The sequence below is a fragment of the Sus scrofa genome, chromosome 12, assembly GCF_000003025.6.
Source record: "Sus scrofa isolate TJ Tabasco breed Duroc chromosome 12, Sscrofa11.1, whole genome shotgun sequence".
Classification (NCBI taxonomy): Eukaryota; Metazoa; Chordata; class Mammalia; order Artiodactyla; family Suidae; genus Sus; species Sus scrofa.
The window spans coordinates 38787019-38812845 of record NC_010454.4 but is presented as its reverse complement, the minus strand read 5'-3'; the positions used below and the strand labels follow the sequence as shown (position 1 = coordinate 38812845).

At 40.4% G+C, this 25827-nt stretch overlaps 1 protein-coding gene across 11 annotated transcripts in view; it reads left to right on the top strand.

Moving 5' to 3' along the window:
• ACACA (acetyl-CoA carboxylase alpha) overlaps positions 1–25827 on the top strand; it is a 294152-nt gene that overhangs the window by 62222 nt on the left and 206103 nt on the right. For 5 of the 11 annotated variants that reach the window (XM_021066227.1, XM_021066230.1, XM_021066231.1 and 2 more), the window contains 2 exons: positions 12408–12454; positions 16291–16543. In XM_021066227.1, the coding sequence (XP_020921886.1) occupies positions 12408–12454; positions 16291–16543 (300 nt within the window). 11 annotated transcript variants of the gene reach the window in all.

Below are 25827 nucleotides of genomic sequence, written 5' to 3'. Positions count from 1 at the left end.
TAGTCTTTAGTATTCCTTTCTTATGATGTCTTTGGTATCAGAGTAACTGTGGCTTCATAGAATAAGTTAGGAAGTGTTCTCTCTTCAGTTTTTTTTGAAAAGTTTGATAAGAATTGGTATTAGTTCTTCTTTTTTTTTTTTTTTTTTGTCTTTTGTCGTTTTTGTTGTTGTTGTTGCTGCTATTTCTTGGGCCGCTCCCGCAGCATATGGAGATTCCCAGGCTAGGGGTTGAATCGGAGCTGTAGCCACCGGCCTACGCCAGAGCCACAGCAAGGCGGGATCCGAGCCGCGTCTGCAACCTACACCACAGCTCACGGCAACGCCGGATCGTTAACCCACTGAGCAAGGGCAGGGACCGAACCCGCAACCTCATGGTTCCTAGTCGGATTCGTTAACCACTGCGCCACGACGGGAACTCCTAGTTCTTCTTTAAATGTTTGGTAGAATTCACCGGGGAAGCCATCAGATCCAGGGTTTTTCTTGTTGGGAGATTTCTGAGCACCGATCTCCTTACTATTTATAGGTCTGTTCAGATTTTGTTTCTTTGTGATTTAGTCTTGGTATATTTTGTGTTTCTAGGAATTTGTCCATTTCATCCAGATTATCCAATTTGTTGTTCATAGTACTCTATTATAATCCTTTTGCCTTTTGTAGAGTCAGTAATAATGTGCCCACTTTCATTTCTGATTTTAGTTGAGTCGTCTTCTTTTTTATTTTTCATTTTTTGCTTTTTTTAGGGCCGCACCCCCAGCATATGGAGTTTCCCAGGCTAGGGGTCCAGTCGGAGCTACAGCTGCCGGCCTACACTGCAGCCACAGCAATGTAGGATTGGAGCTGCGTCTACGACCTACACCACAGCTCATGACAACGCCAGATCCTTAACCTACTAAGCGAGGCCAGGGATTGAACCTGCAGCCTCATGGTTCCTATTCAGATTCGTTTCTGCTACACCACTACGGGAACTCCTGTCTTTTTTTAAAAAAATAATCCAGTTAAATGTTTGTCAATTTTTTGATCATTTCAAACTGACAGCTTCTGGTTTCATTGATTTTTCTGTATTTTTTTTCTGGTCCCTATTTTATTTCTCTCTATTCTACTCTTACTTCCTTTGTTCTGTTAGCTTTGGGTTAATTTGTTCTTCTTTTTCTTGTTCCTTAAGTTATAAAGTTAGGTTATCGATTTGAAATCTTTCTTTATTCCCTGCCCCCCAGCCCGCTTTTTCAGCTGCACCTATGGCATGTGGAAGTTCCCAGGCCAGGGATCGAATCTGAGCCATAGGTGTGACCTACTCTGCAGCCATGGCAATGCCGGATCCTTTAACCACTGCATGGCACTGGGGATTGAACCTGTGCCTCTGCAGCAACCCAAGCTGCTGCAGTCAGATTCTTAACCCACTGTGCCACAGCAGGAACTCCTTTTCTTATTTTTTAATGTAAATGTTTATAGCTGTAAATCCCTCCTTTAGTTCTACTTTCACTGCATTGCATGAGTTTTGGGATGCTGTGTTTTCATTTGTCTTTTAAGTATTTTCTAATTTTCCTTGTGATTTATTCTTTGATCCATTGGTCATTTAAAAGTGTATTGTTTAATTTGCATAATTTTTTTCCAGTTTTCTTTCTGTTGTTAATTTCTGACTTTATCCCTTTGTGGACAGGGAAGGTACTTGGTATATCTATCTTTATAGATCTCTTGAGACTTAATTGTGGCCTAAGCATGGTGTTTTGAAAAATATTCTATGTGCAATTGAGAAGAATGTGTATGCTGTTGTCAGGCAGAGTGTTCTGTATATGTCTATTAAATTAAGTTGCTCTCTATTGTGTTGTTTAAATACTTATTTCCTTACTTTATCTCTGTCTGGTTGTTCTGTCCATTGTGCATGGGGTATTAGAAGTCTTATTTTTCTTTTGTGTTTAGTTGTGTTTTTGTAATGAAATGTTTAAATTCCTTTCTCATTTCCTTTTGCTTATATTCTACAGCTTCCTTTGTGAGGAAGATATTATATTTAATATCCTACAGTTATAACACCTTGACTTGAATTTATACTAGCTTAACTTCAATAACATATCCAAACTGCTCTTTTATGGCTCTGTCCTTACTCCTTTTGGTTGTTGTCACAAAGTTACACTTTTGTACACTGTGTACCTGAAAGCATAAATTAATAATTTTAAATAAAATCATTTTAAGTACATTTTAAAATGTATCAGCCTCTTAAATTATGTGAAAATAGGATTTGGAGTTATAAACCAACATTATAGTAATTCTAGCTTTTAGACTAGCGATTGTCTCTTTTCTGTACATGTAATAGTCTCTTAATTCATGAAGGAAACAAAAAATACAGTTATAAATCACTATTACAATAATGCTAGTTTTTATAATTATCTATGTATTAACCTTTTTAAAGATCTTTATTTTTCCTTGCTTTTCTTTTTTGACTGTGCCCGAGGGATGCAGAAGTTTCTAGGCCAGGCAGGGGTCAAACCTGTGCCACAGCAATGACCTGAGCCACAGCAGTGATGATACCAGATCTTTAAACTGCTGAGCCACCAGGGAACTCTGAGATCTTTATTTTTCTATGTGGCTTTGAGTTACTGTCTGTGTCCTTCGATTTCATCTTGTAGGACTCCCTTGAGCTTTTCTTGCAGGGGAGGTCTAGTGGTAATGTACTCCCTCAGCTTTTAATCTCTGGCAGTGTCTTAATTTGTTCCTCTCATTTGAAGGACAGTTTTGCCAGATAGAGGATTCTTGGCTGACAGGTCTTCCTTTTAGCATTTTAACCAATGTATTGGCCCACTGTCTTCTTACCTCCAAAGTTTCTGATGAGATGTCTGTCTTATTGAGGGTCTCTTGCATGTGATGAGTCATTTTTCTCTTGTTGCTTTCAAGGTTTTCTCTTTTGTTTTGTTTTGGCTGTACACATGGCATGTGGAAGTTCCTGGTCCAGGGATTAAACCCCAGCCACAGCAATGACCCAAGCCGCTGCAGTGACAATATTAGATCCTTAACCCAATAAGAGAACCCAAGAGAACTCCCTCTCCCTTTGTCAGTTTGATTGTAAAATGTGTCTGGGAGTTCCTGCTGTGACTCAACAGGTTGAGGACTTGACTAGCATCCATGAGGATGTGGGTTTGAACCCTGGCCTTGCTCAGTGGGTTAAGGATCCAGTGAGCGGTGGCATTGGTCACAGATACTGCTTCGATCTGGTGTGACTGTGGGTCAGATTCAACCCCTAGCTTGGAAGCTTCCATATGCAGCAGGTGCGGTCCTAAAAAGAACAAAAGAGAAAAAGAGAAAAAAAAAGTTTGTGTGGGTCTCTTTTGAGTTTGTCACATTTCTTTGGTATTTACATTCATGTCTTTCATCAAATTTGGGAAGTTTTCAGTCCTCATTTCTTCAATTATTCTCTTTCTTTTTCTCATTTCTCCTGAGACTCTCACGGTGCATATGTTGGTCTGCCTGATGGTGCCCCAGAGCTCCCTTAGTCTCTGTTCACTTTTCTTCAATTTTTTTTATTTTTGAGGTTCCTCAGATTTGATCATTTCCATGTTCTGTCTGTCTTAAAGTCTGCAGATTCTTTTTTCTGGTTCTCAAATCTGCCATGAGGAGTTCCCATCATGGTGCAGCGGAAATGAACCTGACTAGGAACCATGAGGTTACAGGTTCAATTCCTGACCTCGCTCAGTGGGTTAAGGATCTGGCGTTGCCATGAGCTGTGGTGTAGGTCACAGATGAGGCTCAGATCTGGCATTGCTGTGGCTTTGGTGTACGCCAGCAGCTACAACTCTGATTAGACCCCTAGCCTGGGAACCTCCATATGCTGTGTGCGCAGCCCTAGAGAGACAAAAAAAGAAAAAAAAAAAATCTGCCATTGAGTCTCTTAGTAAATTTTTCATTTCCGTTATTATACTTTTCAGCTCCAGAATTTCTTTTTGGTTTCTTTTTTTCCTTTTTTGATATTTTCATCTTATTCAGACATTGTTTTCTTAGCCTTTTCCCTCTCTTTAGCTCTTTGAGCATCGTTTAGACAGTTGTTTTGACATTTTTGTCTAGTATGTGCCAGATATAAATATCAGGTATTTTTTTAAGGACAGTTTTTTGTTGATTTAATTTTTTTCTTTTAAAATGGCCATACTTGCCTCTTTCTTTTAATGCCTTGTGGTCATTTCTTGAGAACTGGATATTTGAATCTAATAATGTGATAACTCTGGAAATCAGCTTCTCTTCCTCTCCAGAGTGTAATGTTTTTTATTGCCATTTTTGTTTTTTGATGGTTGTAGGGTGTCTCTGTGCTGAGAGTCAGCCTGAGGTGTAGACTTTAGGCCTCATTAAGTCTTGTCTGAGTGTGTCCTTGGGCATGCTCTGTCACTTTGTAATTTTTCCCTGTATATGTGTTAGATTTGAATGTATTAGTGTTTAGTGTCTGGCTCCCAAAAGGTGAAAAAAGGAAAATGAAGGGGACATAAGGAGGCACTGGACCTTTATGTTCCCTAGAAGTCACTTCAGCTGGAGGGAGAGAACCTTGCAACAATGAGAGGAGGTACAACAATGGGAAGAAGCAGTTATGGTTGCCTGCCTCTTTGTCTATACCTCTGTGGTCAGCAGTCCCAGCACAGATCCCCAGTATTTGGAGGAGAGGGTTCTTTTTGCCTCCTCTGACTCGGGTAAGGCACTCCAGGCCACCTGCTTGATGATCTGCCATGTGACTGGGGGTGGTGGATAGAGAGCTGCTACTATGCTGAGAGGAAATTGACCATAATTAACCATGATTAACTTTCACAGTCAGGCCCCTGAAGTTGTAAGCTTTGGATCGATTCCAGAGTTCCAAGATAATTACATCAGACAGATTCTGCTGGTACAGTTGTTGTCCAGGTGGGGAGACAGATTCCTAGTGCTTCGTACTCCACAGTTTTCCCCAAATCCTCTTCTGTAAGGGATGTGTGTGTGTGTTAATCACGACAGGAATAGCCTGGTTTTGAATAGTCTCTTATTCAATGGTTTTAATATACATTTATGATCCTCACCTCTATCAGTTATTGTGTTAGTGTTTGTAAAAGAAATATATTTTCTAATTGCTTCATTGTAGGGTGTGATTATTTTGAGATTTTGCTGTCTGAAAATAACTCTGTCTTCACAGTTGATCAGCCATTGATTGAGCCTAGAATTTTAGGTTGGAAATGATTTTCCTCAGAATTTCGAAGACATTTTTCATTACCTTCAAGCTTCCAGTGTTATTGCTGGTAAATGAAGGGTATTCGGAATCTTTTTTTTTTTTTTTTGTCTTTTTGCTATTTCTTTTGGCCGCTCCCGCGGCATATGGAGGTTCCCAGGCTAGGGGTCTAATCAGAGCTGTGGCCACCAGCCTACGCCAGAGCCACAGCAACACAGGATCCGAGCCGCGTCTGCAATCTACACCACAGCTCACGGCAACGCTGGATCGTTAACCCACTGAGCAAGGGCAGGGATCGAACCCTCAACCTCATGGTTCCTAGTCGGATTCGCTAACCACTGCGCCATGACGGGAACACCGGAATCTTGATCCTTTGTATGTGACCTTGTTTTCCTCTCTAGGTTCTCGTAGGATTTTCTTTTTGTCTTCAGTTTTTGAAATTTCAGTGATGTCCCTTGATGTCTGTTTTTATTCATTGTAGTAGGCCATTGGTGGACCTTCTTAATCTGACAATTATGCCCTTAAGTCTGGGGAAGTTTATTGAGTTGTTACATTAATTATATCTTGCCTTCTATTTTGTACTGTTTTTACTTTTGGGAGAGATTCTTAATATGCTGAACCTTCTGAATAGGTTCCCTAATACTCCTTTCTCTCCTAAGGTTCATCCTTTTGTCCTTTTTTTTTTTTTTTTTCTGATTTATGCAAGATTTTTCTCAACTCTACCTTCTAACTTTTGTATTGTTTTCATTGCTCTCATCACATTTGTAACTCTTAAGAATTATTTCCTGTTCTTTAAATGTTCCTTTTAAAAATACCCCATTGTGTTTCATGTATATATCTTCTTTTAGTTCTCTCAGGGTAATGATAGTCCTTTAAACATTTTTTTTAATTTGTATTTTGAAGTGATTTTAGACTTAGAGGAAAGTTCCAAAGATAGTACATGAAGTTCCTGCACACCCTTCACCAAGCTACCTTCAGTGTTAATATCTTACATGGCCATTGTACCTTTGCGAAAATGAAAAAGTTAACATTGGTTCAATACTATTAAGTAAACCATAGACTTTATTCACATTTCCCCAGTTTTATTTTTATTTTTTTATAATTGTGGTTTTTTTTTGCAGGATCCACTAGGACACCACATTGCATTTATAGTGGTCATTTTTCTCCCTTGATAGGTTCTTAGTCTTTTTTTTTTAAATGACTTTACCAATTTTGAGGAAGACTATTCAAGTATTTCTGTAGACTGTCCTTTAAATCAAATTTAATGTTTTTTTCATAATTCTACTAGGGTAATGGGCTTTTTTGGAAAAATACCACAGAAGTGAGGTTGCCTTCCTTGACTTCACTTCCCTAATTTTTAATGTTTTGTTATTTTCTTCAAGAAAACATCTCATTCTTCAAAGTTCATTTTTTCCTACAGGTAGTTATTATTATTTTTAATTCTTTCCTGTTGGAGGTTTTTCTTAGACACACAGTAATCCTTAATTAACTGTTAAAATTTTGGAAGGGCATTTGAAAAGCTGATTCAAGATTATGAGAATAAGAGTGGGATTTGTTGACTATTAATTTCATTGTAGAATGATGTAGTTGGGCATCTTAATTAGGGAACTCCTATGTTACTACTTGAGGCTTTTTTTTTCGTTGGTCTGGTTAGACTCCACAAAGAAAGATCCTAGAGTTCCCGTGGTGGCTCCGTGGTTAATGAATCCGACTAGGAACCATGAGGTTTTGGGTTCGATCCCTGGCCTTGCTCAGTGGATTAAGGATCCAGTGTTGCCGTGAGCTGTGGTGTAGGTTGAAGATGCGGCTCGTATCCCGCGTTGCTGTGGCTCTGGCGTAGGCTAGCGCCTACAGCTCCAATTAAACCCCTAACCTCCATATGCTGAGGGTGCGGCCCTAGAAAAGGCAAAAAGACAAAAAAAAAAAAAGAAAGATCCTTCGATTTCCCACCTCGAAGGTGAAAATTGGGGAAAGAAGTCTGGGAGGAGGTCTTCCTCAATATGTTTGCTTAATCTGTTCATTTTCAGTATGGCACCTTCCCCTCTTCTGTTACTGGCATCCCCCAGGCTAGAAAGCCACTTTTATTTTTATTTATTTTTAGGTTTTTATCTTTTCTGTTATAGTTGATATACATTGTTCTATTTCTACTGTACAGCAAAGTGACCCAGTTATATATATATATATATATGTGTAATATATATATATTCTTTTTCTCACAGTATCCTCCTCCTTCATATTCCATAACAAATGACTAGATATAGTTCCCTGCATTGTACAGCAGGATCTCATTGCTTATCCACTCCAAATTCAGTGGTTTGCATCTACTAACCCCAAATTCACAGTCCATCCCACTCCCTCCCTCCCCCTTGGCAACCACAAGTCTGTTCTCCAAGTCCGTGAGTTTGTTTCTTTTCTGTAAAAAGGTTCATTTGTGCCATATAGTAGATTCTAGATGTAAGTGATATCATATGGTATTTGCCTTTCTCTTTCTGACTTACTTCACTTAGTATGAGAGTCCCTAGTTCCATCCATTTTGCTGCAAATGGCATTATTTTGTTCTAGAAAGCCACTTTTAAACCTCTCTAGAGAATGAATCTTCAGTCTTTTATCTAGATGGTAGAATAGCAGGCACTGCTAGGCTTTACTAGTTGGAAAGAAAAATCTAAGAATCTGAAGCTTCTGAAATGGAATTTCAGCCAAACCTATAGATCCATCTTCACTTCCACTTCTTGAATGTTTTGGAGGTCCTAAGGTACAAATCATATTGATTCTAAGTTTATAGCAGATGGCTTATTACTCAGTTTTCCTGGGTTAATGTAGATATTTATCACCGTCTGCCTTCCAAGAAAATTATCCTGCTGTTGTCTCCTGTGACTTTTTTTCTAGGGGGTGTCCTTTTGTGGATTACACCTTTAAAAAATTCCTTTACTTTGTGTTTTTGTGGGATTTCAGGCAGGAGCAAAAGTAGAAATATGTTCAGCCTATCATCTTTACATCCAGAAATTTGGCAAGACTTCATTAATGATTTCTTGAAGGGTGCAGAAGTTTGCACCTGTTTCTTCTTTGATCAATGTTCTACATCCCTGATATTGAGAAGTGAGGAATAGGACAGATAAGTACACGACATTATTTTCTTGGAGTGTTAATACCCTAAAGAAATATGTTCTGATTTAAAAACAAAAACAAAACCCAAAATTCTCCAGCTCGCTCTTGAAGGAAATGACCTCAAATTCTTGTAACCATTCAGATCTAGTGTCTCTCATAAATCATCATATTCTACAATCTAGGAGTACCTGTTGTGCCTCAGTGGTAAGGAACCTGACTAGTATCCTTGAGGATGCAGGTTCGATCCTGGCCTCACTCTGTGGGTTAAGGATCTGGTGTTGCTGTGAGCTGTGGTGTAGGACACAGACGTGGCTCGGATCCTGTGTTGCTATGGCTGTGGTGTAGGCCAGCAGCTGCAGCTCCAATTGGATCCCTAGCCTGGGAACTTCCTTATGCTGCAGGTATGGCCCTGAAAAGGAGAGAAAAAAAATGTATTATAACAATCGAGGTCTTTTTTTTTTTTTTTTTTGTATTTTTAGGGCCTCACCCATGAAGTCACTATGGCTTAAAGGGCAAGGATATGTTGTGTCCGCTTGGAACTTTTGTCAGCAGCTATGAAAACTAATTGTTGCCTCTTTATTAGAATTGCTTGGAAAATACAGTGTCATTTGAGTTCAAGGGAAACACATTAACTAAGTTTGGTAAAATCTGTTCTTTTTACTTATAAAAATATCTAAATAAATAAGTGCATTAGCTATAAGTAGCTTTGCCCATGTTTTTCAGAAACGGGTATAGTTTGGTAGCCTTCTGCAAATATTTTCAATAGTCTTCAAATAAAAATTCAAGAACATATACAGTTGGTTGATCTTTGAATAACAGGGGTTGGAAATGCATGGGCCCACGTATATGTGGATTTTTTTCTATAGTAAGTACTGCACTTACTACGGGAACCAAGGTTGGTCAAATCTGTGGATGCTAGATCTTGGATCTGAAGAAACCCTGTATGTAGAAGGCCCACCAAGTTATGCACAGCTTTTTTTTTTTTTTTTTTTTTTTTTTGTCTTTTTTGCTATTTCTTGGGCCGCGCCCTCGGCATATGGAGGTTCCCAGGCTAGGGATCCAATCGGAGCTGTAGCCACCGGCCTACGCCAGAGCCACAGCAACTCGGGATCCGAGCCGCATCTGCAACCTACACCACAGCTCACGGCAACGCCGGATCGTTAACCCACTGAGCAAGGACAGGGATCGAACCCGCAACCTCATGGTTCCTAGTTGGATTCGTTAACCACTGCGCCACGACGGGAACTCCAGCACAGCTTTTTGATTGTGCAGCGGGTTGGCACCCTTAACCCCTGCTGTTATTCAGGGGTCAGTCATATGTATTTTTACATAAAAGAAAATTAGACATTGCCAACATTTGATATAATGCAGGAAATGTTTATTTGGCTAAGCAAGGTATCCTACAACTGGATCTGGGGAAAGGCCTTGTTTTGGAGGTGTCAAGCCAGCAGCTATATGAGCATTCCCCAGGGGCCAACCCTATTCTTTTTTTTTTTTTTTTTGTCTTTTTGCCTTTTTCTAGGGCTGCTCCCACGGCATATGGAGGTTCCCAGGCTAGGGGTCTAATCAGAGCTGTAGCTGCCGGCCTACACCAGAGCCACGGCAACGCGGGATCTGAGCTGTGTCTGCAACCTACACCACAGTTCACAGCAACGCCGGATCCTTAACCCACTGAGCAAGGCCAGGGATCGAACCTGCAACCTCATGGTTCCTAGTCGGATTTGTTAACCACTATGCCACGATGGGAACTCCCCAACCCTGTTCTTTGTCCACTTAGAGAAGAAGAAAGTCTTAGTCTAATACATAGTAAAGCTTTAGGGATCCCAAACTTGTGTCCAAGCAAAATTTGCGTGAGGGTGAATTTTTGTCAGAAGAGAGTCCATAGCTTTGATCAGATTTCTAGTAGTGTCTTGAACTAAGAAAGTTTCAAAGCCATTGTTTTAGGTACTTAACCTTAACCCACTGTGCTTGCTTGTGAGCATAAAGTAGAATGGGCAGGAAAGTGAGAATTAATTGTGGCTTTAAAAACTAACTTTTTGGACACAACTTACAATAAGATGTTGACATCATGACATATATAATTGATAGAAAAAATTACAAAACAATATCCTCTATGGTATACTTCTTGATATTTTCTATTCTGTTTAATTTTTAAAATGTTGGTTGTAACCCCCACTAAAAAAATTTCTTAGTATTCTGCTTGTTGGTAACCCATAGTTTGAAAAACCCTGGTGCTAGTGCATCGTAGCATACAAAATCCTTTCCTACCCTCTTAGTCCTTACAGCAGTCCCATGCGGTACTTAGGATGAGGTGACTCAGAGATGTTAAGTGACTTGTTCAAGTTTGCACCGCCAGTACTTAGCTGAGTCAGAGTGTGATCTTGGTCCTAGCTTTTGACTCCACCTCCCCTGGAACCTTTGGTTGCATCCCATTCAAACTGCTTACCTTCTCTTTTCTCACTCCCTTCTGTGCTGCAATTGTAGGGAATAATACTAGCTCAGACTACACATTGGGTAAATGCTAATTTGTCACCTGGCATCCGTATGCTGTCCCCAGTCCCGTTTGGGGTCCTCCCTTAGAAGTTCTGGATTTCCCTATCTGTTTAAAGAGGATCTTTTCTTCTTTTTTCTTCACTACCCTGGACCAGTGGTTTTCAAGCCTGGATTTAGAAGAGGTCCATTAGTTGTGGAACTTAATATTCAGATCTCTGGGTCTCCGGCAGGGATTCTGATTCAGCAGATCTGGAATGGAGCTTAGACGTACACATTTTTTGTGTGTTTTTGTTTTTTATTTTTATTTTTTGTCTTTTTAGGGCCGTACCTGCGACATATGGAGGTTCCAGGCTAGGGGTCCAGGCAGAGCTGTAGCCACCGGCCTACACTGCAGCCATAGCTACGAGGGATCTGAGCCGAGTCTTTGACCTACACCACAGCTCATGGCAACACTGGATCCTTTACCCACTGAGTGAGGCCAGGGATTGAACCCACATCCTCATGGGTACTAGTTGGGTTCATTAATCACTGAACCACAATGGGAACTCCTGTTTTTGTTTTTTAAATAATTTTTAAGGTTTTTTTTTTTTTTTTTTTTTTTTTCTTTTTAGGGTTGCACCCGCGGCATGTGGAAGTTCCCAGGCTAGGGGTCTAATCGGAGCTACAGGGATCAAACCCTCATCCTCATGGATACTCATGGGCTGGGTTCATAACCCATTGAGCCACAATGGGAACTCCCTCCATTCATCTCTTTTTAAAAAAGCTCCACAGGTAATTGTTATATGTAGTCAAAGTTGAAAATTTCTACCCTGGATACATTAAAATTGTTGGGCATAGGAGTTCCCTTCGTGGCGCAGTGGTGAACGAATCCAACTAGGAACCATGAGGCTAGGCTGCAGGTTCAATCCCTGACCTTGCTCAGTGGATTAACAGATCCGACATTGCCGTGAGCTGTGGTGTAGGTTGCAGATGTGGCTCGGGTCCCACGTTGCTGTGGCTGTGGTGTAGGCTGGCAGCTACAGCTCTGATTAGACCCCTAGTCTGGGAACCTCCATATGCCATGAGGGTGGCCCAAGAAATGGCAAAAAGACAAAAAAAAAAAAATTGTTGGGCATAGACGGACACCCAGGATTTGGGGAATAGCTAGAGACTCCTTGGTCCCTAGAGTTTAGGGACTTAATAATGAGAGACCTGTTCTTTCCCTGGCTCCCAGCCTTTGTGGGTGGGTACAAATATTTGGCAACATAATCATAACTTGAATTGTAGAGAATCTAGTGGTTCTCTTCTTTCCACTGCCTCCTTTTTGATGGAATATTGGAAATCATAGGGTTGAAATGTGTACATAGTTGGAAAAAGTACCTTGTAAAATGGTTAGCTTGGGTTATTGTTTTAACACTTTTTATTGTTTTTAATACTTTTCATGAATAATGAAGTTTTTGAGTGTGTAATGCTTTTGGTTTACAGATTTAAGCAAATGACAAACAACTGAACTTTATACTTCAAGTTAAATAGTGTATTTGACCAGAAAAATGATACTTTGAGTATTAGTTTTATACTATAATGAAACAGGAATTGATAAAATTTGAGTTTCTAACGAAAAAAAAAACCTTCAAATCTCTCTCTCTCTCTCTCTCTCTCTCTTTAGTTCTTTTTGGAGGTGGATATCTGCTCAGACAATAAGAATTATAAGAGGTCAGTTACAAATAATGCTCCTTCATGTTTACAGTGTGATTACAAATTTTATGTTTGTTGCTAAAATATTAAACTGTAGGCTTTTATGTTGAAAGGCACCTTGCACAGAAGAATATAGGCAGACTGGGGTCGGGGGGTGACCTGAAGTGAATGAGTCTGGCAGGGGTAGTATTCCATCAGCTCTTCTCAATTTGGGGCTGGAATCGGTGGAAATGGGACGGGCCGCACAGTAGCTTCTAGAGTATCTGGGCAGCTACTCAGTGATTTTCCATACGAGACCTGTCTTTTCTGTGGTTTATAGGCTAGTGCCCGAGAGTGCCACTCAGGAGAGTTGCCAGTTGGTGGACAGGCTCTTTAGTTGTTGACCCAGAGCTGCTCTCAGTCTTTGGAAGGGGATGGCTGCCTTCTCGTTCTTAGCAAGGAAGGAACAATTTGAAGTTGACCTTCTGGAGCCTTTCATTTATTTGTTAATCCTTTCTTTTTTCTTCTGTGGAATCAGAGAATTGCTCTTTTCTCAGTGAGATTTATTTTTGTATGTAGTTATCTAATTTTGGTCAGGTTATTAGCTGCCTCAGATGCCTTATTTCTCTTGTGAAGAAGCCAGCAGTAGGAGTTCCCACTGTGGCACAGCAGAAACAAACCCAACTAGGAACCATGGGGTTGCAGGTTCCATTCCTGGCCTCGATCATTGGGTTAAGGGTCTGGCGTTGCCACATGCTGTGGCGTAGGCCGGCGGCTACAGCTGTTATTCAACCCCTAGCCTGGGAACCTCCATATGCTAAGGGTGCAGCCCTAAAAAAGCAAAAAAAAAAAAAAAAAAAAAAAAAAAAAAAGCCAGCTATTCTGTGTTAGTTGAGATGGCATTTGGATTTTTTTTTTTTTTTTTTTTTTTTGTGGCCACACCTGTGGCGTATGGAAATTCCTGGGCCAGGGATTGAATGCATACCAATGCAGTGACCTGAGCCACTGCAGTTGGATTCTTAACCCATGTGCCACAGCGGGACTTCTTAACCTGTGATTTTTAAGCTTGACTGTTCACTGCTCTAAATGTGAAAGAAGTAGCCTTTTTACTGGTGTACCTTTTGGGGTTCGTTAGAGTGGTCAATCTGCTAGAACTTTTCCCTTTCACCCTCTCTCTCCTTTTTTCCTCTTTTTAAATTATTTGGTTTTCTTTGAAGGTTCTGGAAGTGAGCCGGATTATGAAATTGGGAGACATTAAAATTTTTTTTAAGAAACTTATTATTCCAAGGGAGATAAGTATAATGAATTTAGATGTCAATTTTCCTGCTTGTGTGGTATTTCCATATTTGATTCTAGTTTTAAAAATTAAAGTTAGAGGGAGTTCCCGTCATGGCGCAGTGGTTACCAAACCCGACTAGGAACCATGAGGTTGCGGGTTCGATCCCTGGCCTTGCTCAGTGGGTGGGGGTCCGGCGTTGCCGTGAGCTGTGGTATAGGTTACGGCTTGGATCCCATGTTGCTGTGGCTCTGGCGTAGGCCGGTGGCTACAGCTCCGATTCAACCCCTAGCCTGAGAACCTCCATATGCCGCGGGTTCAGCCCTAGAAAAGGCAAAAAGACAAAAAAAAAAAAAAAAAAAAAAATAACAGCTTACATAATCTCCAGCTCACTTTTAGTGAATGTCAATAAGTATTTTTTGGGCATTCCTGGCAGTTTGTTGTTACTGTTTCATTCTTCTAGCACACATGGTTCTCAAACTTCAGGACTTGTTAAAATATATATTACTGTACCATCCTGTGGGTTCTGATACAGTTAACTAGTCTATGGTAGCTCCTAAGAATTTGCACTTTCTTTTTTTTTCTTTTTGGCTGCACCTGCAGCATGCGGAAGTGTCCAGTCCGGGGATCGAACCCTTGCCACAGCTGTAACCAGAGCCACAGCAGTGACGACACCAGATTCTTAACCTGCTGAGCCATGGGGAACTCTAAGAATTTGTACTTTTAACAGTTCCCAGGTGCTTCTGTGGCTGTGGCTGCTGCTGCTGGTCTGGCAACCACACTTTGAGAACCACTGCTTTAGCATTTGCAGATACTGCTTTGTGTTTGTAAATGAATAAGTTCTGATTCACAAATTATATAGAAATAATGATGCAAGTGTGATTATAATATGTTTAGTGTTCATTCTCAAGTATTTTTAAATCTTGATGTTTTATTATCTAATGTCAAAGACAACTACTGTTTTTTTTGTGTGTCTTTTGGGGGCCATACCCTCGGCATATGGAGGTTCCTGGGCTAGGGGTCCAGTCGGAGCTGTAGCCACTGGCCTACACCACAGCCACAACAACTCGAGATCCAAGCCGAGTCTCTGACCTCACCACAGCTCACCGCAACGCCAGATCCTTAACCCATTGAGCGAAGCCAGGGATTGAACCCTCGTCCTCATGGATGCTAGTCAGGTTCCTTAACCACTGAGCCCCGACGGAAACTCCAGAGAGCACTACTCTTTACTTTTATATGTCAGTGGTTTACAGCATATAAAATTATTAATAATAAGCACCTTCTCTTAGAGCACCTCAATATCAGGACTGGGAATCATTACTTTGAATTAAAAGTGGTTGGTCAGGCTACAAGCTGTTTAATACTAATGTATGTAGTTTTGACTTTTTTAAATAGAATTTTTGGGATGACAAGGTAAATATTGTTTCCTTTAGTTTTGGTTTTTATTGTTGCTATGAACTTTGAACTATGTTTTGGTCCTTGTCTTTTAGTTTGCTTGTGGTTGACAATGTCTGACAATGTCCTGACTAATAAGGCCCTATATCTAGAAAACCTGTACTTAATTGATGTAACATCTCCATTAATTATTGTTTTTACCTTTAATGGTAGATTCACTTTCTTCCTATCAGTGTCAGCAGTTAGCACATTAGAGCCCAAAACAGACATTTGGGGGTGATTTTTTAACAGTTATAATTTAAGAAAAATTTCAAGGGGACAAGTAAAGATTTTTTTAAATTAAAAAATAGCCACCTGCAGTTTGCTTTAAAACAAACTACATGTGTTTGTGTATAGTATATCTATACATAGTTTGCTTTATATATGTATATACCTAAAGAATATATTTTATTGTATATATTTATACATATATGCTTACGTAAAATTCATAGCCTTTCACAGTATGGTGTTTGGAACCAGATGATAGCTGTATACTTTGAACACCAAGTTTCAAATGACCACCTCTCTCCCCAGACCCTAACCTTACATTCTCCCCTGTACTAACAACTGAAATCGCAGCATCACAATAAGCAACCTTCACCTGCCATGAAGATTTCTTTATTGATCATTATTTTCTCTTGGACATCACCAAATTGATAGAGATTAGGAATGGCTTGTAATTTTTAGAGAGAATGTTCTTTGAGGAAAAGGGAACAGGTGTTAATTTTTTTAGGCATAGTTCCCATGATCTGGATTTTCTTCTCTTTTAGAAAACAAAGGCTGGAGTTCCTGAGCTCAGCAGGTTGCAAACCCAACTAGTATCCGCGGGTTAAGGACCTGGCGTTGCCATGAGCTGTGGTGTAGGTCGTAGACATGGCTTGGATCCCATGTTTCTGTGGCTGTGGTATAGGCTGGCAGCTGTAGTTCTGATTCAGCCCCTAGCCTGGGAACTTCCATATGCCGTGGTTACAGCCCTAAAAAGAAAGAAAAAAAGAAAAAAGAGAAAACAAAAGCTGTGGAAAGGAATAGCCAAGTTAACCAGTTCTCAAACTGGCCTCGCTTCCAAGTGCCAGCTGTGGTGTATCAGGTCTAACCTGTGGCTGTCCTCAGGTATAGGTTATTGTCCATAACCTGCTTTTCTCACTTACTTTTCATTTCTCCATAGCTCTGAGAGCTCGTTTTGAAGGAATAATGGATGAACCGTCTCCCTTGGCTAAACCTCTGGAGTTGAACCAGCACTCCCGCTTCATAATTGGTTCTGTGTCTGAAGATAACTCAGAGGATGAGATTAGCAACCTGGTGAAGCTGGACCTGCTGGAGGAGAAGGAGGGCTCTCTGTCACCAGCTTCTGTCAGCTCAGATACGCTCTCTGACTTGGGGATTTCTAGCCTACAGGATGGCTTGGCCTTACACATGAGGTAAGTCAAAGAAGTTTAATGTTTTACTTCTTTTACCTGTCCTGGAGTTCCTGCTGTGGTGCAGTGGGTTAATGATCCAGCTTGTCTCTGTGGCGGCACTGGTTCAATCCCCTGCCTGACACAGTGGGTTAAGGATCCAGCATTGCTGCATTGTAGGTTGCAGCTCTGGCTAGGATTCAGTCCCTGGCCCAAGAACTTCCAAATGCCATGGATTCAGCCAAAAAAGGAAAAGAAAAAAAAAGTTGGTTTTTTTTTTTTTTTTTTTTCGTAAGGGCTGCAAATATGGACGCTCCTGGGCTAGGGGTTGAATTGAGTTGAATTGGAGCTATAGCGGCCTGCCTCCACCACAGCCACAGCCACATGGCCTCTGAGCTGAATCTGTGACCTGAGCTGCAGTTTGCAGCAACACCCGATCCTTAACTCACTGAGCGAGGCCAGGGATCAAACCCACATCCTCACTGCGGACACTATGTTGGGTTCTTAACCTGCTGAGTCACAAAGGAAACTCCAAAAAAAAAAAAAAATCTTATTTAATCTGTCCTATTGGTTTCACTGATCTTGTTCTGAAGAAAAGAGCAAGAATAATTTGAGCCAACATTATTTCACCTTTTCCTATCTCACCGGATTTAAAACTTTGTTGGGTAATTGGGAAATGATGTATTTTGCCTGGAGTGCAGATTTTGAAAGTGTCTTTTCTTAAATATTCCTCTCAGCTTCTTCCTGTTCTTCCTACATGCTGGGTCTTTTAGTGAGATCCAGCAAGTGAGGGATAGATTGAGGAATTTCAGTCTCTGTACTACTTTGACTAACGGTGTTGTTACTGTCCTAATGACTGGTAGGACTTTTGCAGGGATGGGCAAATTTGTAGTAACTTTTTTTTTTCTTTTCCCCTTTGAAAGTTTGGCTCATTTATTTGGTACTGTATTAACCAGTTTGTTGAGAGAGAGTTTATTTATTAAAATTTTTTTTATTATAGTTGATTGTAGTAATCTTTCTTTAAACTGCTTTATCATGTCAGGAAATTGTATTCTATTTCTGGCAGGGCCAGTCTTCATTGAGGAGCAAAGGGTTGTTGTAGAGCTCTCCTTTTTCTCTAAAATGCAGTTCTCTACATGTAACTGAGAATGTCCGTATGTAGTAATGCTGGGTTATTCTTACTTATTGATGTTTGATTGTGTGAAGTTTTGGTCACTTGCTTTGAATTTCTTGCATTAAACGTTCTAAATTAGTGGTTCTTAGTTTTCACTGTTTATCAGAATCGCTTGGGAAACTAAGAAATGAGCCCCATCTCCAGAGATTTGGATTCACTTGATAACTGGCTTGGCTTGGAAGTGGGACTTTTTTTTTTTTTTTTTTTTTTTTTAAGTTATTTGAGTGATTCTAATGTACAGCCTGGGTTGAGATTTTAGGTCTAGCTTAGATAAACATAAATTAGGGTGCATGTTGCTGCTTTTATTACATTGGTGTTTCTCTTATTAATGAATGATGAAGTAATTCAGCTCCATTTTATACACTCAAGATATAGAATCTTTTTTTTTTATTTTTTTAGGGCCGCACCCTTGGCACATGGAGGTTCCCAGGCTAGGGGTCAAGTTGGAGCTACAGCTGCCGGCCTACACTACAGCCACAGTAATGCAGGATCTGAGCCTCGACTGCGACTTACACTACAGTTCCCGGCAACACCAGATCCTTGACCCACTAAGCGAGGCCAGGGATTAAACCCGCAACCTCATGGTTCCTAGTCAGATTCGTTTCCCTTGCGGCATGGTAGGATCTCCTCAAGATATAGATTCTGTAGGAAAATCCCATACTGAGTCTGGCTGAATGTGACTATCTTTTCTTATGGTTATCCCTGGGGATTTGGGGTCCTTGCTTCTGAAAGATGACATAATGAATGTCAGTGGTCACCCCTATTTGGCCACGTGGAGGTCTAAAGAAAAGAGTTAAGCAAGTTTATTTTTTTACTTTGCCTAGAACTGCCATTAACCAGAGAGATAGGAGTTCCTGTCGTGGCTCAGTGGTTAATGAATCCGACTAGGAACCACGGGGTTGTGGGTTCGATCCCTGGCCTCTCTCAGGGGGTTAAGGATCCAGTGTTGCCGTGAGCTGTGTTGTAGGTCGTAGACATAACTCGGATACTGCGTTGCTGTGGCTGCGGGGAAGGCTGGCAGCTACAGCTCCAATTGGACCCCTAGCCTTGGAACCTCCATATGCCGAGGCAGCGGCCCTAGAAATGGCAAAAAGGCAAAAAACAAAACAAAACAAAAAAACCCCAAAAAACCAAAACCAGAGAGATAATTTAGCTTAATACCTTTTTGTTTTAAAATAGATGAGAAAACTGAGGCCTACAGGGGGAAGATAACTTGCTTAAGGGTAGATAGCTAGAAAACTGTAATTCATAATTAGATGCCCTTATTCCATTTCAGTTAACTTTTATCCTCTACTATCCTGATCATCCAAGTGTTTTAATTATAACTAGTTCAGAGACAGTTGGTTTTGAGGAGTTAGTGAATCAAGTATTATATCTAATCTCTGGGTTAAAAAAGAGGAATAGAGGTCAGTATTTAGCGTCGGGGAGGGGGGGAAAAGGGGTCAGGTGTTTATGTAAACATTTTTTCTTACTTATAGGTCACTTAGTTGGTGGTGATCATCTTCCTCCTTGAGGTCATTTGTAAATCTTGTGCTTGCAGGTTGGGACTGGTGAGGTTACATGCCTTTACAAGACAGAGGACCAAAGATTCTAAACCTTCTTTTTGCAATGTGCTGGATGGTCACACACAGCCAACAGAGAATTGTTTTCAGAATGTCATAGTGTCCCTGTTGGGAAAGAACTGGGTGAAATCTCAGTTCTTAAAGCCATGCAACTCCTTGGGAAATATGCCCAGTTTGAGGACAAGTAAAATGGAATATACGTTCTTTGGATTAGGAAATTGTGCGTTTGGCAGTGGTGAGATAAATGCATTGTAAGAAACAGCTGATGATATTACAAGGCAGTTTATAGTTGCCAAGTCATTCCCAAAGTTGATGGTTCTTATTGCAAAGTCTGTGTGGTTAGTGGTAGCAAAGTGTATGTGGTCAGTGGTAGGAGCGCCTGATCCCTGAGTGGTATGCCCAACTTTTGCAAGACCCACTCTTGCAGCTCGTGGATGAACCATGGATTGAAGTGTGATCGGCTGCCTGGGAAGGAGACAGTGCCAGTTCTTACTGGCTTCTCAAATAGCTAATGTTCTAAACGAGGATAAAGGTTCTTGGTTGATTCTCTTTTTTATTTTTTTTTATTTTCCCACTGTACAGCAAGGGGATCAAGTTATCCTTACATGTATACATTACAATTACATTTTTTCCCCCACCCTTTGTTCTGTTGCAACATGAGTATCTAGACAAAGTTCTCAATGCTATTCAGCAGGATCTCTTGTAAATCTATTCTAAGTTGTGTCTGATAAGCCCAAGCTCCCAATCCCTCCCACTCCCTCCCCCTCCCATCAGGCAGCCACAAGTCTTTTCTCCAAGTCTATGATTTTCTTTTCTGAGGAGGTGTTCATTTGTGCTGGATATTAGATTCCAGTTATGAGTGATATCATATGGTATTTGTCTTTGTCTTTCTGGCTCATTTCACTCAGTATGAGATTCTCTAGTTCCATCCATGTTGCTGCAAATGGCATGATGTCATCCTTTTTTATGGCTGAGTAGTATTCCATTGTGTATATATACCACATCTTCCGAATCCAATCATCTGTCGATGGACATTTGGGTTGTTTCCATGTCCTGGCTATTGTGAATAGTGCTGCAATGAACATGCGGGTGCATGTGTCTCTTTTAAGTAGTTTTGTCCGAATATATGCCCAAGAGTGGGATTGCAGGGTCATATGGAAGTTCTATGTATAGATTTCTAAGGTATCTCCATACTGTTCTCCATAGTGGCTGTACCAGTTTACATTCCCACCAACAGTGCAGGAGGGTTCCCTTTTCTCCACAGCCCCTCCAGCACTTGCTATTTGTAGAATTATTAATGATGGCCATTCTGACTGGTGTGAGGTGGTATCTCAAGGTAGTTTTGATTTTCATTTCGCTTATAATCAGCGATGTTGAGCATTTTTTCATGTGTTTGCTGGCTATCTGTATGATTCTCTTCTTAAGTCACTTGTGGATATGGTGTCCTTGAGAGTAATTTAAATTGCTCCAAATTCATTTTCTGTATTAGAATGGACTCTTTTCTGACATCTGCCACTAATTAAGTAGGTGACCACAGACAATTCATGTTACCTCTTAGGACTCATTTTCCTCACCTGTGAAAATGATGGTATTGATCCAGATACTCCTTTTCACTCTTTGAACCCAAGGTTAAATGGAGACTGACTGAGTTTAGGATCAGCTCTCAGAATGAAGAGCCTAATCCTTTACAGGTGATAGAGCTTAAAGAGTTAATCTCTAAGATGTAGTGTCAAGAGACACTAGCTGGAGGTCCTTTAAAACCAAGTGAAGTCATTGCCATTGTATAGGATGAGAGTGGGTTTCTCTCTCAAGTTTAGGGCTTGGTTTTAGGTGCTGAGTGAGAAGTCTAGTGGGTGTGGTGGCTGGATAGGCAGAAAACAAAAAATAGTGTAGGTCACAGATGCTGGGTGTGACCAAAAAAGCGGAAAAAAAAGTAGTAGTTGCTGCTTTGGAAGGAGAGAGTTGTTAGGTTCACTCAGGAAGGGCTCCTTGAAGGAGGTTTAGGTATATTCCTATCTCCTTTATGATCTAGAAAGGAAAGTATCAATATCTTAGAAAATTTAGAATTCACATACAAGATCTCCTGTAGCATGTTTGACTCTTCAAAAGATTCTAACTAGAGTTTTGAAGCTATTTTGTGAATCTCTAAAGTTTCTCCAGAGGTATCAGTCATGGAATGCAGACAGGCGATAAACTCATTTTGGAATCAGGTCCCAGATTCCACATTTCATGGTTGTATTAAATTTCATATAGGGAGTTCCTGTTGTGGCTCAGCCAGTTACAAGCCTGACTGCTATCCATGAGGACACAGGTTCAATCCCTGGCCTCGCTCAGTTGGTTAAGGATCTGGTGTTACTGCGAGCTGTGGTATAGGTCGAAGACAAGGCTCAGATCTGGCATTGCTATGGCTGTGGTGTAGGCTGACAGCTGCAACTCCGATTTGACCCCTAATCTGGGAACTTCCATATGCCAAAGGTGTGGCCCTAAAAAGTGAAAAAAAAAAAAAAATTCATGCAGAGCTGTACAGAGCCTCGCCCCTAGGAAATAAGGTAATAAGGTGAGAATCAAGAGTCTGGGAGTGGCTGTCAGCTTCCACTGCCATTGACTGGGTCTGGAGGGGAGTTCAAGAGAACAAAAATAGTGAGAGATCTGACCTATTGCTGCTATATCCTGCCCTATTTTTCACATTATCCGTAAGAACCAGTAGTCCTGTTTTCTCAGCAACTACTTAGAAAAATAATAGTAATGATCAGTAACATTATCACGTGCTTCGCTCTATGCCAGTCTCTCTGCTGGGCTTTATGTGGAGTATCACGCTTGATCTCCACAACAACCCCATGAGGTAATGTACGATTATCACCTGCAGTTTTTTATGGATGGGGACCTGAGACTCGGGTTAAATAACATGCTGAATGTTACACAGGGAATTGTTTATGGAATCCAGTCAGAGCTCACACTCTTAGCCACTACAGTAAACTAGAACCCTTGCTGTAATAAGTATGTTTCTGTTCTCTTTGAGCAATTTTTTTTTTTTTTTGGTCTTTTTGCCTTCTCTAGCCCCCCGCTCCCCATGGCATATGGAGGGTCCCAGGCTAGGGGTCTAATTGGAGCTGTAGTGCCAGCCTACGCCAGAGCCACAGTGACTCGGGGTCCGAGCTGCATCTGTGACCTACACCACAGCTCACAGCAACGCCAGATCCCAGATCGTTAACCCACTGAGCAAGGCCAAGAATTGAACCTGCAACCTCATGGTTCCTAGTCGGATTCGTTAACCACTGAGCCACGACGGGAACTCCCAAGCAATTTTTTTCTAATTAAACGTCAGCATTATTAAACAGGGACAGAAATTAGAAAAAGAAAATTTTAGAAAATATATTTTTAAATAATGCTTTATTAAAGAAGCTTTATAAAGAAAATTTGAAACAAAATACAAGAAAGCAAAACGAAAGCCTTGTATATTCACCACCCAGAGAAAATTCCTGCTAATACCCTCTTGTATAGTCTTCTGGATCTTTTTCTCTGCATATGTGCATATGCATTTCTCTCTACTGAAATGAGATCATCCTGTACACACTGGTTTACAACCTGCTCTTTTCTGTTGACAGTTCCCACTTTTGTATTTCACTTTTGTATGCATATTAGATTAAATTTTCATCTAATCTAATATGCATACCATATTCAAATTTCTCCAGTTGACTCCAAAGTTCTGTTTCATCCAAACTGGTATCCAATCCAAGAACACGTGTTATATATTATTATATCCTTTAAACTCCTTTATCTTGTTACCCTCTGTTTTTTTTGTTGTTGTTGTTGTTAATGGCAGTGACTAGTGACTTATTTAAAAAAGGAAGGTAGCGAATCATCACAATATATGGCTACTAGTGATAGCTTGGTGGAATGAAGAGACATGGGAGGAAAAATAAAGGATAATTTACTGTCTCACACTTTTTATTGTTGTATCATTTGTAGTACAATAGTTTGATGTTGCACTAATGATATTTTAATGGATTTTATAATCATAATGAAAGGGACCATTATAAAACATAGTATGATTTGACCAGAAGCTATGAAGGACAGAGCTTTCTGGTTTTAGCTGCATGTGTTTGTGTTTGACCTGGAAAGAAACAAGGATTCTCTTTTCTTTTTAGTCTTTTACTTCTGAGTCTGAAGTGATTTGCTTTAAATCTAGTGATGGAGATAAAAATAAATAATAGCTGCAAAAGCTTTTAGAAAAGTAGAATGAGTCATCCTGGTATACCATGATATTATTTATTATGGACAAATCCTTTCGGGAGGTAAAATTTTTTAACTGGAAAAACCTTTAAGTCTTTTGCATATTAGGGCTTAAAACTTGGGAATTTAGATGTGAAAGACTTTTGATTGTAGCCAGCATATACTGTGAATGTTCTAATTCATATAGAGAGAATAACCATTACTGAGAGGACAGGAAATTTCATTTCCCCTTCCTATCTTCTGGCTCATTAATGGGAAATAAGGAAACTGGTCTCATTTTGAGTTTATCTTGTTATGGCTTTGCTTGCAGATGGGCCTGTGAGAGTGTTGCTGTGTTGTGGCTTTCTTAGGATTTCTCATTTAGCTTCCCTAAGCTTTCTCCCTCCCCCCACCAACTCTCCAAACTCTTTACTCTCTATGCTTCTTCCTTGATATTCCGAGATTCCCAGTTGCCATGGTGCCTCCAAAGTGGAGGACACAGAGAAGGTTATTATGAGATCCGGCAACTTGATACTTTTTTTACTGAGGGCGGTAGTCTCCTCCATCTCTCTCCCACTCACTCCTTTCCATTCAGAAAACAGGAGCCATTCCTGTTTGTGTGTTATAGTCTCCAGAGTTTATTCTATAAATTTTGCTAATCGTAGACATGAAATTACAAAGGGTGTAAATACAGCTCAGGACAGCTGCTGGACAGTGTTGTTCCTTTTTAGTACTTCTAGTGTAATGCATACATTTTTCTCCTTTTTTCCCATTAACATAACCTTAAAACTGAAGTTTGTTTTTACTACTTAAATTTTAAAAAGTTATTAGATGTATGCTTATTATAGAAAATTTGGAAATCCAGTAAGTATAAAGAAAGAAAGAAAAAAAAAATCCCGTTATTGCCAGGTGATGGGGATATGATCATCTGGCAATAACTGCTGTTAATGTTGGGTATGTTTCCTTTTAGTGTTTTTCACCTCTTAAGGATACATTCCATTAAAAAGTGGGTACATAGATAATGCAATGAATGCACCGCTCTGTTTCCTGCCTGTTCTTTTTTTTTTTTCAGATAACAGCATTTTCTCAGGCCCTTAAAAATCTTTTATAAACTTAACTTTTCCAGAGTGCTCAAGTAGAGTTAAGCTTGTTTCTAAGTGACTTTCCCCACAATAGGCTCTTTGGTTTCTGAGGCAGTTAGTTACTCTTTAACCATCTACCTTCTCTTTTCCAAAAAAATTTTTGGTATCTCTAATCTGTTGGTGTCTCCTCTTCCATTCTCTTTGTCCATATATCTTTATGCCTCTTTTGTTATTTTATTGTCATTTTCATGTGATTTTGGTAGGGAACAGTGATAAATGCTCAGCCTACCTGCCACTTTTAACTGGTAATCCTCTTCATTTCTTTTCTTTTTTTTTTTTTTTTTTTTTGTCTTTTTGTCTTTTTGTCTTTTTGCCATTTCTGGGGCCGCTCCTGCGGCATATGGAGGTTCCCAGGCTAGGGGTCTAATCGGAGCTGTAGCGGCCGGCCTACTCCAGAGCCACAGCAACGAGGGATCCGAGCCGCATCTGCCATCTACACCACAGCTCACAGCAATGCCGGATCCTTAACCCATTGAGCAAGGCCAGGGATCGAACCCGTGACTTCATGGTTCCTAGTCGGATTCGTTAACCACTGAGCCATGATGGGAACTCCATCCTCTTCACTTTTTAACCTATTGCACTTGGCTTCTCTACCTACCATTTTCTGAAACTACCCTTAGAAAACTCAATGGTGACCTCCTAATGGCAACATTCACAGTGTTGGCTTTTCAGTCACTGTAAACTACTACTTATGTTTTATAAACATTCTCCCCCTGTTCTCTTTTCTGATCCTTCCCTCTTAGGTGCTTGAATAGGCTCCCCTCCCCTCCCCCTTTCCCCTTGGTTGGTGGTCTTCTACAACGCTTTCTGACTTAAGCCCTCTTCTCAAACTACATCCTCTCCCTTGACCTGTCTTAATAGTATATCCATTTTTCTGGTCTCCTAAGCCTTCCCTCACCCTAATTTGGTATTCTTATTGATGTACTCCCTCAGTAATTCTTTATTTTTTTTAGCCCTCAATAATTCTTTTTTTAAAATATATCCTAATTTTATTTTTATTTTTAATTTTTTTTGTCTTTTGTCTTTTTAGGGCCGCACCTGCGGCATGTGGCTTCTCAGGCTAGGGGTCTAATCAGAGCTATAGCTGCCTGCCTACACCACAGCCACAGCAGTGCTGGATCTGATCCGCATCTGCCACCTACACCACAGCTCAGGGCAATGCCGGATCCTTAACCCACTGAGCGTGGCCAGGGATTGAACCCACAACCTCATGGTTCC